The sequence below is a fragment of the Vidua chalybeata genome, chromosome 9, assembly GCF_026979565.1.
Source record: "Vidua chalybeata isolate OUT-0048 chromosome 9, bVidCha1 merged haplotype, whole genome shotgun sequence".
Lineage (NCBI taxonomy): Eukaryota > Metazoa > Chordata > Aves > Passeriformes > Viduidae > Vidua > Vidua chalybeata.
The window spans coordinates 5840297-5858689 of NC_071538.1; the positions used below are offsets into that span (position 1 = coordinate 5840297).

At 45.2% G+C, this 18393-nt stretch overlaps 1 protein-coding gene across 3 annotated transcripts in view; it reads right to left on the minus strand.

The window, feature by feature from the left end:
• Positions 1-18358, minus strand: part of MIER1 (MIER1 transcriptional regulator) — a 40867-nt gene extending 22509 nt beyond the window's left edge. The window contains exons 1-4 of one of the 3 annotated variants that reach the window (XM_053950563.1): positions 18006-18358; positions 17787-17880; positions 5534-5558; positions 2758-2903 (exon numbers count right to left, since the gene is read on the minus strand). In XM_053950563.1, the coding sequence (XP_053806538.1) occupies positions 2758-2856 (99 nt within the window). In that variant the 5' untranslated portion in view covers positions 2857-2903; positions 5534-5558; positions 17787-17880; positions 18006-18358. Of the gene's footprint in view, positions 1-2757; positions 2904-5533; positions 5559-16991; positions 17103-17786; positions 17953-18005 lie in introns of those variants that run through there. The other 2 variants (XM_053950560.1, XM_053950562.1) reach the window with 2 other exon arrangements.
• Positions 18359-18393: the final 35 nt, after the last annotated feature.

The following is an 18393-nucleotide window of genomic DNA, read 5'->3' on the forward strand; positions in this document are numbered from 1 at the left end:
TTTATTAATAAAAAATTAGTAACACATACTATTAAATTTTTTAATAAATACTATTAATAACACTGCTGGCTCTGCTAATTAATTCCTTTTTTACTTTTAATCCTCAGTGTCCAGCCTTCAGGACAATCATCCCTAAGATTTTTCAGAGCAGAAATTCTCAGGGATCATTTAAAAATTCTCTCTCAAAGCATCAACTCCTTTGTTTATTATTTGGAGTTGTGTGCTTGCTCTAAATAGTTTTTTCTTAGTACCTAATGCACATGTTGGCTGATAATCAGATATTTTTAGTTATTGGCTGACCTTAGACTTCCTATCCTAAGGGCCTGCACTGATCTAATTTCTGGAAACATCCCAATAATCCCAATGACAAAAGTGGAGTTGGTTGTGCTCTGTAAAAACAAGAGTGACAGGGTTTATCAGCACTTCTTATCTGTGGTTTTATTTTATTTTATTTTATTTATTTTATTCTATTTTATTTTATTCTATTTTACTTTATTTTATTTTACTTTATTTTATTTTATTCTATTCTATTTTATTCTATTCTATTTTATTCTATTCTATTTTATTCTATTCTATTTTATTCTATTTTATTTTATTCTATTCTATTTTATTCTATTCTATTTTATTCTATTCTATTTTATTTATTTTATTTTATTTTATTTATTCTATTTAATTTAATTTAATTTTATTCTATTTTATTTATTTTATTTTATTTTACTTTATTTAATTTTATTTTATTTTACTTCAAAGAACGAAGCCATTCTACCTCTTGTTCCCCTCCTCTTTGTTAAGCTGTACACCCAGTCATACAAAAACCATGGAATTAAACGTTGAGCCCCTGGTCCCCATCGTGTCACTTGGTGGGGAATTAATATTTTACTGACACAGACAACATGAAAGGCCTGTGCTCTTAATTAAACCTGGCAGTGGAGCTAGCAGAAAAATCATATTTGATTCAGCCAAATGTCCTCCAGGACATTTTGGAAAGGAATATCCTGTCTGTAAGCACTCCCATCCCATAGAGCTGAGAATTAAGAATGAAGAATTGGACTGGAATTTGTCGTTTTTAAGGAATTATGGAACAGGAATATCACTGACCCTGTGTTACCCAGCAAAGAGGGTTTGTATTTATAATATTTTTCTCAGGTTAAGCCTCTTAACTTCCAATAGTCCACTGCAATTCCAAGGGCTCCAGGGACCAGCAACTCCCCAAGGGAAAACAAAAATTGGGATTTCTTCATTGCTTCAAGGTATTGCAAAAATGGAAAAGGTGAAAAAATGAATATATTTATTTGTTATTTACCCACAGCTAGAGGCAACCACTGGATATGAGGGGATAAACTGAAGGGTTGCAATGTGGTGAGAGAGTTACATGAAATATGAAGGGAAAAAAGCCAATTTTCATTTTAAACCCCACATGTGGAGCTCCATTCCTCATTTAACCTACATGAAGCACATTTAGATTCACCAACTATTTATTTATCTTTATGTTTTCCATTGAGTATCAACCTGGAAATTAGCAGATTAAAAGAAAAAAAGATCATTTCCACTGGAAATACAGATTAACTGGAGCAAATTCATTTCAAGTCCTATTGGCAGAATCACTTAAGCTAAACAGGATTTGTACATCAAATATTCATCTGTGAATCATTAATGATCTGTTCTGGAGGCCAACGAGGCCACAGACAGGATCTAAATTACTCTGCATTTATAATGAACCTGCTTGGTAATTTAAGAATATTATTCCTGCCTGAGAAACAATTGAAGGCAATGCAGAAGTGACAGCAGAACCAGGAAGAAATTAGCATTTACACTGGAAATATTGATTAAATGCAGCAAATTAATTTAAAGTGCTATTGGCATAATCATTCGTGCTAAATAGGGTTTGGACATCATTTCCTCTGCATCTTCCTTTAAATGAGGCTACTCCTGAGTGCTCCACTAGTAGACAGATATAAAATGCACAAGAAATGTGAATTATGAGGGGTTTTTGTTTTAAAATAAGAATCTACTAAGCTTTAAAAAATCTACTAAGTTTCAAAATAAGAATCTACAAGCTACTCCTGAGTGCTCCACTAGTAGACAGATATAAAATGCACAAGAAATGTGAATTATGAGGGTTTTTTTGTTATAAAGTAAGAATCTACAAGCTACTCCTGAGTGCTCCACTAGTAGACACATATAAAATGCACAGGAAATGTGAATTATGAGGGTTTTTTTTGTTATAAAGTAAGAATCTACAAGCTACTCCTGAGTGCTCCACTAGTAGACACATATAAAATGCACAGGAAATGTGAATTATGAGGGGTTTTTTTGTTATAAAGTAAGAATCTACAAGCTACTCCTGAGTGCTCCACTAGTAGACACATATAAAATGCACAGGAAATGTGAATTATGAGGGGTTTTTGTTTTAAAGTAAGAATCTACAAGCACTACTCAGGTGCAGCTGGAATACACAAGTTTAGTCAGATGATATTTTAATTCATATTAGTTCTAAAATTCACACCCTACAGATGCAAAAAGCCACTAACCAAGGACATTATTAAGATTTATGTACCATTTATTCTCCCAAATTCCTGGTAAATTCATTCAGCCTCCCCCCCTTCTCTTTATTATTTATTTATTAACGGCTTGATGGCAATTAAAAAAAAAAATTTTAAAAAAATTAAAATTTATTTTAAATGAATAAAATTTAAAAATTGTAAAAAGCCAGCATGTTTTGTGGGTGTGGTTGGGGAATCCCTTCAGGCCACCTACCCTGTTAAGATCCTCTATTTCAGACCTGAAGTTTGTTTCCCCTTCCATCATTTCCTCCTCCTCTAGCGTCCGCTCATCATCGAAGTCGTGCACCAGCATATCAGCCGAGGGGTCGAACTCCTGGTCATCAGATGCTGCGGAACCTCCTGGTGGGAAACATTCCCAGCAACACCTTTACTTCCACCAGGCCTCACACAGCTGGATTGTTAAAGTTGTTTCTTTAGGTGAGGCTGGAGGCAGAACTGTGAGTAAAAATTCCAATTATTGTCCCCTGCTCCTCTGTCTCTGCCGCGCTGTCCAGGGGTTCCCTCTGTGGGAGATCCTGGCAGGAAGGAGCACGTCCCTCCTCCTGCACAGCACGTCTGGAAAATTCTATCTGAGCATTTCACCCTTAAATAATCACACACTGCCTCCGTCGAGCTCTACAGAGTCAAAACTCACAATAAAAACTCATCCAATAAAAACTCACCCAATAAAAACTCACCCAATAAAAAAATAAAACAAAAAGCTCACAAATAAAACAAAAACTCGCAAAAAAAACCAAATTAAAACTCGCAAAAAAACCCTCATCAAATAAAACCTCAGCAAATAAAAACTCACAAATAAAACAAAGAAAACAACTCACAAATAAAACAAAAACTCACACATAAAAAACACCAGCAAATAAAAACTCACAAATAAAAACAGCAAATAAAAACTCACAAATAAAAACTCACAAATAAAAACTCACAAATAAAAACTCACAAATAAAAACTCAGCAAATAAAAACTCACAAATAAAACAAAAAACCTCAGAAATAAAAAATAAAAACTCATCCAATAAAACTCATCCAATAAAAAAAATAAGACAAAAAGCTCACAAATAAAAGAAAAACTCGCAAAAAAACCCAAATTAAAACTCGCAAAACAACCCTCATCAAATAAAAACCCACAAATAAAACAAAGAAAACAACTCACAAATAAAACAAAAACTCACATTAAAAACTCAGCAAATAAAAACTCAGCAAATAAAAACTCAGCAAATAAAAACTCAGCAAATAAAACAAAAAAACTCAGAAATAAAAAATAAAAACTCATCCAATAGAACTCATCCAATAAAAAAATAAAACAAAAAGCTCACAAATAAAACAAAAACTCACAAATAAAAAACCAAATTAAAACTCGCAAAAATACCCTCATCAAATAAAAACCCACAAAGAAAACAACTCACAAATAAAACAAAAAACCTCAGAAATAAAAAATAAAAACTCATCCAATAAAAACTCATCCAATAAAAAATAAAACAAAAAGCTCACAAATAAAACAAAAACTCGCAAAAAAACCAAATTAAAACTCGTAAAAAAACCTCATCAAATAAAAACCCACAAATAAAACAAAGAAAACAACTCACAAATAAAACAAAAACTCATACATAAAAAACTCAGCAAATAAAAACTCACAAATAAAAACTCACAAATAAAAACTCACAAATAAAAACTCACAAATAAAAACTCACAAATAAAAACTCACAAATAAAAACTCACAAATAAAAACTCACAAATAAAAACTCAGCAAATAAAAACTCAGCAATAAAAACTCAGCAATAAAAACTCAGCAATAAAAACTCAGAAATAAAAACTCAGAAATAAAAACTCAGAAATAAAAACTCAGAAATAAAAACTCAGAAATAAAAACTCAGAAATAAAAACTCAGAAATAAAAACTCAGCAAATAAAAACTCACAAATAAAAACTCACCAATAAAAACTCACCAATAAAACAAAAAAACAAATAAAACAAAAAACTCACAAACAAAAAACTAACAAAAAACCTCATAAAAACTCAGCAAACAAAAACTCAACAAATAAAAACTCAACAAACAAAAATTCAGCAAATAAAAACTCAGCAAACAAAAACTTCTAAAAAACCAGCAAACAAAAACTTCTAGAAACTCAGCAAATAAAACCAAATCAAAACTCAGCAAATAAAACCAAAAATCAAAACCTCCCAAAGAAACACCCAGCAAATCAAAACTCCTTTATTTGTGGGCACCTTCCTCACAAAAATTCCTTCTGCACAATTTCCATTGCCCACGTCTGCCAGCCATGCAGATTTTATTTCTGAGGAGTTTTAATCCTGACCCTGCTCATCTTTTCCCTTTTCTCCTGAGTTTTAATCCTGACCCTTCTCATATTTTCCCTTTTCTCCTGATTTTTAATCCCAATCCTGCTCATATTTTCCCTTTTCTCCTGAGTTTTAATCCCAATCCTGCTCATATTTTCCCTTTTCTCCTGAGTTTTAATCCCAATCCTGCTCATATTTTCCCTTTTCTCCTGAGTTTTAATCCCAATCCTGCTCATATTTTCCCTTTTCTCCTCAGTTTTAATCCCAGCCCTGCTCGTATTTTCCCTTTTCTCCTGAGTTTTAATCCCAGCCCTGCTCATATTTTCCCTTTTCTCCTGATTTTTAATCCCAATCCTGCTCATATTTTCCCTTTCCTCCTGAGTTTTAATCCCAGCTCTGCTCTTTTTTCCCCCCCTTTTCTGATTTTTGACCCCAACCCCGCTCATATTTTCCCCTTTTTTCCCTGGATAATTTAAATTCCATTTTCCAAACCTTGCCCCCACACTGAGGGTGTGGCAGGGAGGAGTGACTCTAAGGTTTAATTATAAAGCACTTAATTATTTCTCTGAAAGAAATAAAACCTCAAGAGGCAACAACAATCCAGCTGAAGGAACTCCTGGAAAGTTTTTCCACTCAAAGGATGCCAAAACCCTTGGAAATTATTAAAAATATTTACCTGGGCTTGAAGACTCAACAGAAGGCTGAAAAAAAGAGAAAAAAGGAAAATTATTTTTGCTGTGTTGAACCTGCATAAATCAAATGATTTAGCTGATACAGACCAACTCACTTCAGAAAAATATATTTATAAATAATAATTAAATTTATAAATAAAATAAGACTTTAGCTGTGATCTAACTGCAGGTATAAATCCCCCTTTCCACAAACCAGGGATATCCCAGATTCCACTGCAATGAGTCCTGGTTTAAGAGGAATTATTAAGGAATTATTTCAGAGGAAGCTGAGCACAAATTCCCTGTTCTCCTTCAATTCAGGGACACACTTTTAAAATTAATCCCAGATCATAATGAGAATTCCTTACAGAATAAAGGAAAAATCAAATTAAGGGACACACTTTTAAAATTAATCCCAAATCATAATGAGAATTCCTTACAGAATAAAGGAAAAATCAAATTAAGGGACACACTTTTAAAATTAATCCCAAATCATAATGAGAATTCCTTACAGAATAAAGGAAAAATCAAATTAAGGGACACACTTTTAAAATTAATCCCAAATCATAATGAGAATTCCTTACAGAATAAAGGAAAAATCAATTTAATCTTAATCTCCAACCCAGCAGCAAGGAAAAAGACAAAAAACACCACCAGAAAATACTATTTTTGAGCCAGAGAAAGAAAATGATTCCCTAATAATCCAGGTACCCAAGCCCCTCTTTGGCCCAAAATTTGGCAACCTGGTCTTTATAACCTCCACAAACAAATTCTCCCATAAAATCCTTTCCCTGTGCCAGTCTTGAACCTCCCGGGGGCAATTTGCATGTCAGCCATTCAAAGCTCATTTGTTTGGATAATTCAAGCAAATGTTGCCACTCTTTTCAGGCACACAGTAATGAAATGTTTATTTCCAAGGCAGGAAAACGGAATTTTCCCCATGGTGCTCCTGTCACCTCCTGCAAACTCAGATATTGTTTGGCTCCGTGGATTTTGTTGTATTAATTAATGTACAATGCTGTCCTCGAGGAAAAACTTGGATTTTCTGAAGGATTTTCCTTCTCCTTGCCTCCTCCTCAACTCAGCCTAGTGTTGCAGCAAAGCAAAAGCTAAAACTGGAAAAATTCTGTCTGATTTGAAGTTCTTTTCTATCAAAAGCTCCTCAAAGTGAGAAGAAAGAGACCTTCTTAGGGAATAATTTCCCTTACACGTCTGCCTCACTTTTGTGGGCGTCTCCAGCGCATAAATGAACTCCAAAAGTGCCCAGAACAAGGAAAATCCAGAAGAGAAACACTGAATTCCCTGCCAGCATCCCCTCCATCCCTGCCCTCTGCCAGTGGGGAGCCATTCCCTGCGTCCCCAGCTCTCCTGGGGCCCCTCAGCATTCCCACAGAAATTCACATTAATGGGGAAACACCACAAACGTTTTTGCAGCTGGTTGCACAACACCAGGGGGAGTTTTGCTAATCACTAGACCCAAAAAAAAAAAGTCATTATTTGCAAAGATTATCTCAACAAATTCCAGAGTCCAGTACTCCTGAGCTGGAGCTGAATATCAGGATCAGCCAGCCTGGCCTGGGCTTTATTTGGTGTTTTGTTTGTCTGATGCACCTGGATCATTAATAGAATGCAATACATGATCATTAACACAAATTAACGAAGCCTTAATGTGATTATTGCAGCAATCACTGGTTGGGAACTGTAGGAAATGAATTTGTAGAGAAATCTTAAAGTGTGACCCAACTATTTCTTAATTGCAATACACTATAAACATTTCTTAACCTATCAACTTTAACCACACTATATTAAAAATACCTTAAAACCAATCATCTCAAATTACCCCTTGTAAATTTTACTATAATCCATCTTTCATAATTCTATTTCTCAAAAAATATCTCATCTTTTGTACAAAACCACCCTTTAAAACTTTTTTTTCTAATTCTGTCTCTCTCTCAACAGTGTCTGTCCAATTCCATTCCTAAATCAGCATTTCTTATCCCAAGATTTACATACAAACACACACTATGTGAACCTTGTATCAAACTTTAACATTTATTTCTCTACAAACTCAATTCCCACAGGAAACCAAATGGATTCAACCTTCCCAGGCCAGGGAAAAAGCCATGGAGAGCCTCCCCTTCTCCTCATGGCTGTGACCCATTGGAAGTGCCCCAAACCAGGTGCAGGTGGCCCTTGGGGACATGGAGGGACTCCAAGATCTTAAAAAAAATCTTTTCCAACCTTAACCAGGATGAAAAATGATTCCAGCAATGGCTCTGCCCTCCAAGGAACAGAGCTGGATTCAAAAGCCTGGAGTGGCCTGAGGAGAATTTATTCTGAGGGATACAATATTTTCCTTAGTTAACAATAAATTCTGCAAATGTCATTTTAGAACTCCTCTTAAATTAAAATTATTAAAGCCTTAGCTCTGATGTAACTCCAGGTATAAATCCCCCTTTCCACAACCCAGGGATATCCCAGATTCCACTGCCAGTGAGTCCCAGTCCAAGAGAAATTATTCCCATTTGAAGCTGAGCACAAATTCCCTGCTCTCCTTCAATTCAGGGACACACTTCTTAAAGGAATCCCAAACCACAATGAAAACTCCTCATGGAATGAAGGAAAAGCCATTATCAAAGCCATTACAATGTGTTGTTATTGGGAGCCTCTTACACAAATTAGCATTCACTTTGCCATAAAAAACTCTTTCCAAAACGTTCCCTGCTTCCCTGGATAATTTTTGCTGCAACAGAGGAGTTTTGAGGAGGTCTCACTTGCAAAGCAGTTGATGGATTTATCAATCAGTAGTGCCAGTCTTGATTTGGTGGTGATCCATGGGGAATTCTGGCTGACCCACCTCAGCTCCAGCCTGGCAAGGGAAGCTCTGGGGACAGGCCTCGATGCAGAAGGAAAAACAGGACATAAAGCAGGGCTAAGGGGAGTTCAGGGAGCCATGGCTCCAAAACCCAGCCCCAAAAGCAGCCTCTGCCTCTCTGCCCCTTCTCCCAGGCTTTGCCAGGGACCTCGGCCCTGCCTGTGCATTCTCCTGTCTGCATTTCCTGGCTTTCCAGTCTGGGATGAGCTGCCAGTCATTCCCTGCTTCCATCTCCAGCTCCGAGCAGTGTCACACTCCAGCTCATCTTTATGAATGCCCAGCTGCTGCCCAAAGCAGCCCTGACCTCTTGCCACCACTCCAGTGCCAGCTGTGCCAGCTGTGCCAGCCCTGGGGGCGTGCTGCCCCAGCAGCCCCATCCCCACGGTGACCAGCACCACTTTTCCAGCCTCTCCCTGACTTTATCCCAGGCCTCTGCGAGTGCCAGCTGTGCTGCAAACACCAGTTTGAGGTTAGGCAGGGACAGGCTGTGGAAAGGGAGAGCTGGAAAACCCTCCAGTGCCAGGCTGGCAGCACAGAGGGTGAAGGAGCATCCTCTGGTTGAAAGAGCTGCTCCAAGACAACGCCTGCAAGGCTTGGTCACTCCCATTCCGTGCCTCCAAGGGATGGTGGGTCTGGCCAGGGGACAACAGATGGCTTTGGGGGCATTTAATGATGACAATTTCCTGGCACTGGCTAAGGGTCACATGGCAGATCCACATTCCTAAGGATGGCACAGCCATGGAAGAGGAATTCCTGGGAAAAGGATCCACTGTTCTTCATTTCCTGCTCAGCCATTCCCAGGGAAGCACAGAGCACTTTTGGCCTCAAGGGCACTCGTGGGAACAAAGAGCTGCCACCTATCAAAGGATAATGGGATCCAAGGCCCCGGAGAGAAAAACACAAGAGAAAAATAGGGGTTAGTGACAATCCACAGGCAATGCACACTGCAATTGTCCTGGAACTGCACCATCAGCAAAGGTAACGGTGAACAGCCTGTGGTGAGCTCAAAGGAATGAAAATCATCCAGGAACTCCTAACTCATGGACACAGGAAAAACTCCATGCAGCAGGAGTCCTTGCTCACCGGACACGCTGAGGAGCACATCTGTTAATGCTCCAGAGCAGCCTGAAGGGAGCCCAGCTCTGAGGGGTGCAGGAAACAAACCTCGTGTAGGGAGAAAGGAGAGACACTGAGCCCCAAACCACCAGCACTGCTGCAATGGCACTGCTTGATTCCAGGGGCATTTTCAGGGATCTCAGGATAGCCAGGACTTCCCAAGGCCGGGGACACTGGCAGCAACAACCAGCCATGAGATCACACCCAGTGTATTTCCAGTATGTATCCAATAGGACATGGGATAGATGGGACTGATCCCATCCAGTCCATCCCCAGGTGTGGGATAGATGGGACAGATCCCATCCATTCCCCAGGTGTGGGATAGATGGGACAGTGGGACAGATCCCATCCAATCCATTCCCCAGGTGTGGACATGGGATAGATAAGACAGATCCCATCCCATCCATTCCCCAGGTGTGGACATGGGATAGATAAGACAGATCCCATCCCATCCATTCCCCAGGTGTGGATATGGAATAGATGGGACAGATCCCATCCAATAGGACAGATCCCACCCAGGCCATTCCCCAGGTGTGGATATGGCACAGATAGGACAGATCCCATCCCATCCACTCCCCAGGTATGGGATAGATGGGACAGATCCCATCCATTCCCCAGGTGTGGATATAGGATAGATGGGACAGTGGGACAGATCCCATCCAATCCATTCCCCAGGTGTGGACATGGGATAGATGGGACAGATCCCATCCCATCCATTCCCCAGGTACGGGATAGATGGGACACATCCCACCCCATCCATTCCCCAGGTATGAAAAAGGAACAGATGGGACAGATCCCATCCCATCCATTCCCCAGGTGTGGATATGGGATAGATGGGACAGTGGGACAGATCCCATCCAATAGGACAGATCCCACCCAGGCCATTCCCCAGGTGTGGACATGGCACAGATAGGACAGATCCCATCCCATCCATTCCCCAGGTGTGCAGTAAGTGGATATGGAATAGATGGACTGAAGCTGGCCAGTCTCCCTCAGACACCCGTGACTGCCAAGAGGCGACAGCAGCAGAGATGTGTCAGACTTGGAAACATCCCCAGCGCTCCCCTAAAACATCTGCCTGGACTCTGGCATCTGTCTCACCCCATCATTTGGGATGGCAGTGACACAACCCCACTGAGCTGGCACTGTGACTGTTTATTTAGTTCAGGAGGCAGCAGCCTTGCCCAGTTTATTCCAGGCAATTCCCAGCGCTGCACGCTGGCAGGAGATGGCCAGGTCTGATTCCAGCAGTGGAATGGACTGGGATACTCCAGGTGGGATGCACTGAGCTGTCTCTCTTTCCCCTACAGCACAACCACCTAAACAGAAGCAACAGGACACCGCAGTTTCACTCCTACCCACAAAACTGTTGTCTTTGCTGACACCTTTCACACTGTTTAACACAACTGATGAATAATGAAACATCTTCAAATTTGCAGTGTCTACAAGACAAATACACATCCTGTCCAAATTGATTCACTTATCTTTAATAGCTCTTGTCGTGTTACATAAAACAATTAAAAACTAGAATTAAATTCTCTTTATATTGATAGCAACATGCCTGACAAGCCCATTGATTTGTTCAAGTCTTGAACTCTGCAACAGGAAAATATCCCAAAGTTAATAAACTCTCCTGTGAGTTGGGCCTGGAGAAAAGAACTGGCTAAAGGAAGGAATAACATCTCATATTCCAGAGGGAATGTGTCCCTTTCCATAAGAGGAAGGCTACAGTCCCAGCCTGTCCCTCTCTGTGTGTTGTGTTACAAATTATTTTGTGTTAAATAATATTCTTAAAAGCCACATTTTTATCTTGGGGAGAAAACAGCAACATAATGAAGCAAGGAAAAAAGAAAAAACACTTTGGGTCCTCTTTTCCAGTCCTACATGTGACCACTTGCCATGCCCAAAGTGCAGTGACATCCCTCAAATGGAAGGGTTTTTACTTTTTTACTTTGGGGGCTACATGAGAAAATTCCTGTCCTTCCAGCAGACAAGGATCAAGTGCAATGTTTGAACCCACAGATCCCAAATGTGAGCATCAAAGCCTTGTAGCCTCTACCTCAGCAAAGCTGCCCTGGCTTGGCCATTCCCTTCTGAGCTTTGATCCCTGTATCCAGAGGACTTGTTCCCAGTGTTTTTCTTTGGAAGTCTTCAAGACCAGGCTGGAGACAGCCCTGAGCAAGCCTGGGAGACCTGAGAGCAGAGAAGGTCACACCAGAGACCTCCTGAGCTGCCTTCCACCCCAAATCATCCCACAGTGCTGAGCTTTGAGATTTCTGAGAGAGCTGTGGGTGTTCAGCCTGGAGAAGAGACCTTAAATCCCACCCTGCCATGGCAGGGACACCTCCTGCTGTCCCAGGCTGCTCCAGCCTGGCCTTGGGCATTCCAGGGATCCAGGGGCAGCCACAGCTGCTCTGGCAATTCCATCCCAGGGAACAATTCCCAATATCCCATCTCAATCTACCTTCTTCCAGCTTCCAGCCATTCCCTGTGTCCTGTCCCTCCCTGCCTTGTCCCCAGTCCCTCTGCAGCTCTCCCGGAGCCCCTTCAGGCCCTGCCAGGGGCTCTGAGGTGTCCAGGGGGACAGGGCAGGACAGACAGGTGACAGTGACAGCAGTGAAATCCCTCCCGGGGGAGCTCAGAGCTCTGCAGCTCACAGCAAGGGCCAGGGAACTCCGGGACGCGGACAACGGCTTCTGTCCACGCTGCCACTGCAGAACCACCAGGCAGGCACTTCCCAAGGGATTGGGCCCTCAGGGAAGTGCTGGTGCTCCAGGCTGAGGAAGCTGCTGGAGGGACAGGAGATGATGCTCCCTGCAGCTTCCCCAGGAGAACATCCCATTCCAAGAGAATTCTGGAGCACCACACCACAGGCAATCAGAACTCCACCTGCCCCACCTGAAGGACACAGTTCCACACTTCCCCATTTCCTATTTATTTTCACTCCAGCATCTTCCTTAACTTCCTGTAATAATCTAAAATATCGTGCTAAGAAAACTGGGATTTTATGGAGTGATTGGATCCTGCTGCAGAATTCCAGAAGCAACCAGCAGCACAAGGAAACATTCCTATAGACAATTTGTGATGTGAGTGGATTAGGAGGGAAATATTAATGCAGCCTGGGGCTTGTGGCCAGGAAAAGGCTCAAAAAGACACAACTTTGCAACAATTCCAGCGTCTGCCCAAATCCCTCTGCTGCGTCAGCAAGGACTTGAAGTCCTGACTGGAAGCCCACAAACATCAATGTTTTATCACATGTAAAAAATACCCTCAAAACTCTTTTATTATGACAAAAGAACTCAAGGGCCACCCTCTTTTAAAGATCAGAAAGGCAGAGTGCCACTGTACTCCCTGCAATTCCCTAGAGGGAATCCAAGCAGTGCCTATAACCAACCACCTCGGGGTTTATTCCCTCACCAAGGAAGGGAAAAACCAGAATTCCCAGCTCTCCTTTAGGTTCACTGACACCTCAGTGCAGTATTCTACAAACACTGCTCAAAATGACACTAAACCCCCCAGTTAGTTACAGCTAAGATCAAACCTGGGAAAATATGATTGACTGCTGTCAATCCCTGATTTTAATGGTGATTTAGATCAGCAGGAAACCCGGATTTAATCTATTTTGACCTTGTTCTGTATCCAGGAGCGCCTCAAAAACCCTGACTGTTCAAACAGCTCAATTAGCAAACACATCAGTGACTGTGTGAACTTTACTGCTGCTTCCTACTGCACCTCAGCTCAATAAAAACACTAAGAAAGTAAAAAGGTTACTAAGAACAGTTATCAGGTCACGTATTCCTTCAGCATTCCGTCCTGAAGCTGCTCCAAAACAGAAATCAGAAAGTAATGTTCAAAAGATGAAAACAGAATTCAGTGATATTCCCAAAGTTTAAAATGCTTCAGCTGAAAGAAGCAGAACATTGAGGAAAATGGAAATTTTCCCAGACAATAGGAATTTATAGATGACTTCTTAAAGCACACCATGTTAATAAACTGATTTTTTGGTTAAAAACAACTGAACTTTCAGAAACCTAAAAACATTAAAAGTGCACTCAAAGAAATTAGATTGAGACTTTTTTTTGTCCACTGACACCACAGGAGAGGTCCTGCTCCAAGACAGTTCCTGCTTCTTCCCATACTTTCCCAGCACCATAAAATGTCAGTCCAGACTTTTAACCCCCTCAGAAATTCACTCTGAGGAAGCAAAACTTTTAAGTTCTTATTTCAGCAAGTCAGAAAATTGAGGAAGCTCAGAGGTTCTGGGTGAGAACCACAGGGAGCTGCTCAGTTGCCTGCTAGAGGTTTGGGAGAACCAGGAATTATGTTCCAGCATCAGTCACGGGGAAGGGAATCATAGAATCCTTTAGGTTGGAAAACATCTCCAGGACCACCCATTCCAACCACTGTCCCACGTCCCCAAGTGCCACATCCACAGGGATTTTAAATCCCTCCAGGCATGGGGACTCCACCCCTGCCCCGGGTAGCTGTTCCAGGGCTGGAGAACCTTTTCCATGAAGGAATATTCCCAATATCCACCCTGATCCTGCCCTGGCCCAGCCTGGGGCCGTTCCCTCTCCTCCTGTCCCTGTTCCCTGGAGCAGAGCCCGACCCCCCTGGATGTCCCCTCCTGTCAGGAGCTGTGCAGAGCCACAGGGGCCCCCTGAGCCTCCTGGGGATCTGCTGGTCCCCAGCCTGGTCCTGCTGCCCCGTTCCAGCTCCTGTGGGATCTTTCCCTGCTTGCCCTGCAGGAAGCTTTTAGGTTCTCAGCCAGAGATGGATCAGCTCGTGGAAGCTCAGGGACATGACACAAACGCAGCAGGAGGAGCAGGATCTCCCCTTTCAGGACCCATCAGACCCCCTCAACCCAGAACTAAAGCAGCCTGCAGTTAATTCCAAGCTATGCCAACCCAAAATCAGGGATATTTAGCCCCCAGTGCTCCCACCTCACCTCTGACCACACATGCCCAGCCTCTTGCCCACACAGCAGCCCTGGTACTCCTCCTAATTCACTGAAGAACAACAAAAAACCCCAAATCCTCATCTTGTTCCCTTTAGTTCTGCATGCTCAGTATCCTGGCAAGTGATATCCTGCAGCAACCGGACTGGTGCATGGAACAAAAGGAACAGCAGGAATTGGGCACTTCTGGAAATTACAGCAGGTACTGAGCTGCCTCTGTTCAACACAAAAGTCTGACCCCAGCTCTTCCAGTTTTGGGATCAGAAGATCTCATTCTCTCACTTACATTTCACTCCAACATTATAAAGGCTGAATTAACAAAACCCATTCTCTTTCAGCTGCTAATCAAGCTTTTCAGCCCCAACCTTTTCTTCTCAGGAGGCATTAAAATACTTATTTTGGAGGAAAATCTCTGCGTATCAGCATTCCCTCCACCAACACCACCCCTAAGCAGCTTGATGCAGGACACTGTAACAGTTACAAAGCTTCAGCTGATCTTAAGTTAAGAGATATTTTCTTTCCAGTTTATGTCTGGAACAAACTTCTGACATGTTGGAATATAAGGAATCAGGGAAAAGTAAAAAGATCCCTAACACAGGTTATTAATCCCAATTTTAATATATATTCAAAATCTCTCTTTTTTTTTTTTCCCTTTGTCTGTCCTGTATTCAAATAGCTTCTGCAAAAGTGAAGCAGCACTTTTGGTGAATTTAGTTTCACTTTCTGGCCTCCAGCCCTGCCTTCTGAAGAGCCTTCCTGTGCAACCCAACAAGTTTCAGAGCTACACTGGGCTTGGAGGGCTGTGCCTGCTGCTGATCCTCTGCAGCACAACGTTCTAGGATTGCTCCTGAGGGCAGGATGAGCTCCTGGGCACCCCTTCAGAACAGTCAGCACGAGGTTTTCCACCGGGACAGGAGGAGGGGAAACAGGCATCACTTTGCCACCTTCCCATCCAAATTTTGGTCATCTGCAGTTCCTCCAGGCTGGTGGCTGACACCAGAGCTACGAGGAAATGCCATGGCAAGGAGAATTCCCACTCTGTTCCCTATGTATTTCCTAAATTCATGAAATCCTGGGCTGGTCTGGGCTGGAAGGAACCCCTAAGTCCATCCAGTTCCAACTCTTTGCCAGAGGCAGGGACACAAACTGAGCTGGGAACTGTAACCAGGACCTTAAATCGCTCAGAGTATCAATTTTTTTAAATTATTACTGTTTCTCCATGCAGACACAAGAGTTGCCTGGGGATGAACTCGAGGCGCTGCTGCTCCTGAACTCATCCACAGGTGGATCAAACGCTCCCCCCGGCCCCTTCACCCCGAACAGGACAAGGAATTCACCTCCAAAAAAAGCCGGGATTCATGAGCGTGACACCCAGACTGCCACCCAGCAGAGGCCTCAGCCACAGCAACAGCATCCAGAAGGGAAAAGCCAAAGGTGGCACTGCCGTGACCCCGAGTAGGAAGCGACCCCAGCCCAGCCCCGCGGGACACTGGGATCGGCACGGATATCGGGGTTAATTCACCAAAAAATGGACAAAAACTCCACCAAATGCCCCGAATGCCCTGAGGCCCGCAGCAAAGGCCCCACTGTGCCTCCAGCTTTGTAGACGTGGGCTTAAAACCCACATTTTTTTGGGATCAGACCTGTGATTCCCTCTGGAGACACAAAACCACCCAGGCAGGTTCTTAGAACTTCTAAGATTAGCTCAGGACGTGTTGTCCCAACAACAGGAAGACTGCTCCATTAAAGGTTTGGGTTGGAAGGAAAAGTGAAAATAATTTAAGGGAAAAACCCCCATCCATTCAGGAATTTCAAGGGGAGAAGCTTCATCTGTAAAATCTGATCGTGGCACTTCCAGCTTGCCCTGGGAGCAACACCTGTCCCACAGATTTTACTTTCCCAAAGCACGCTTTTCAAATTTTCATTTCCAACACGTCTGTCAATGCTGCTGGAGCAGCAAACAGCCTCGAGAGCGGGATGTGGGGATGATTCGAGGAAAACTTCACGGAATATCCATTCATCAGTCCCCATTCCCCTCCTGGAAGGGACAGAGCCGATCCTATTGGGACGGGCAAATCCAGCCCCCACCAACCCAACCCTGCGATAAAGAAGCTTTTTTTTTTTTCCATTTCCCCATTATTTCCCTATCATTATCATATTACATCCCACAACGTAACTCCCATTATCCCCAAATAACCCCCCCCCCCACTCCCTGGGAATTCCAGGGAGCTCTCCCGGGCTACCTTTTAAGCAATTCCCCTTTGTTTTAACGATCACAAAAAAAGATATTTAAAGGAAATAAAGCGATGCTTTAGCATACGCGGTCCTAGAAAAACCGGGAGGCGCCGCGCTCGGTCCCGCCCGCTCCCCTCAGGGGCCTTCAGCCCCCGGGACGGCCCCGAACGGCCCCTGAGGGGAGCGGGCGGGACCGCCGGTGCCCGCGGGCCTCCGCTCCCCGCAACAAACTTGCGGGCCCCGCGCAACAAGTTCCCGGGCAGGCCCCCGCCGCTCTCACCTCAGCCATGATCGCTGGTATTCCCGGGAAAGGGTCACATCGCCGGGAAGCGCCGCCGGGTCCCGGTGGGAGCGGCGGGAGCAGCGGGGACGGGACCGGGAGCGGCGGCGGGGCGGGAGGGGCGTGGCCACGTTACGCACGACGTCACCGCGCACCGCGGGAAGCGGGCAGGGCGCGCGCGGCGGCTGTCAGTCAGGGGAGGCCACGCCCGCCGCGCCTGTCAGTCAACGCGACGGCACGCCCCCTCGCATGCCGTACTGCGCCGGCTCAACCTGTCAGTCAGGGTGGAGGTCACGCCCCCCTCCTGTCACTCGGGGACTGGCCACGCCCTCGCCTGTCACTCAACGCACAGGCAAGGCCCCATCTGTCAATCAAAGTCTAAGGCCACCTCCTTACACGTCAATCAAAGCGCACACCGCTCCCCGCCGCCTGCCACTCAGCGCACAGGCCACGCCCCCTCGCCTGTCACCGACGCCACCAGCCCCGCCTGTCACTCAGAACGCATGGCCACGCCCCCACCCCGCCGCGGCCCCCCTCATGCCCATATATGTCATTCTGCACAAGCCACGCCCCCCCGCGTCACTCAACGAGCAAACCGCGCCCCTCACCTGGCAATCAGGCGGAGGCCACGCCCCCTCGGAGCTCATTCCCTGCCCGGGCCGCGCCCCGGCCGGTGCCGGGGCTCCCGCTCGCCGCGGCCCCTCACGGCCCCCGAGCGCCCCCGGCCCCGCACCATCGCCCCGCTCCGCGCTGCCGCTCCCCACCCTCCGGCCCGGCCGCGGCCGCCGTACTCACGCGGGGAGCCGCAGAGGCGCGGGGGGGTGTCTCATCGGCCGTGAGGCGAACGGGGGCTCCTCGGGGAACGGGGGCTCTTGCTGGGCGTGAGGCTCTTGGGTGACACGACAACAGCTCTAGGTTACGCATAACACCCGAAACACCGCCCCGCGAAACCAGAACAAAGGTCCGGGAGCAGCGGGAACTGACCGTGTCCTCCCTGCAGCCCCGGTGCCTCACCTGCCCGCCTCAGCGCCGTCCCCGGGCCGGCGCGGGGCAGCGCCCGGCGCGCCCGTCGGGCATCGCGGCTGTGTCACAGCGAGGACAGCGCGGCCCCGGCTCGGGCGGGACGCCTCGGCCGTGCCCCTGCAGCGGCTCACGCACGCCCGGCGCCTCCGCCGAGCAGCCGCATCCCCAACCCTCACACCGTGCCCGCGGGGCGGCGCCGAAAGAACCGGCGGGCGCGACTTTGCTGACTCAGGGGTGAACCCCCCGCGAGCGCGGCGCCGCAGCCCCGCGGGAAGGCGGCTCCGGCGGCGGGGCGGGGTCGCGGGCAGCGCCGGTTCGGTGACACGGGCCGGGGGCGGGACCCGAACCGGCCCGGGGCTGCGGCCGCCAGCACAGCGCG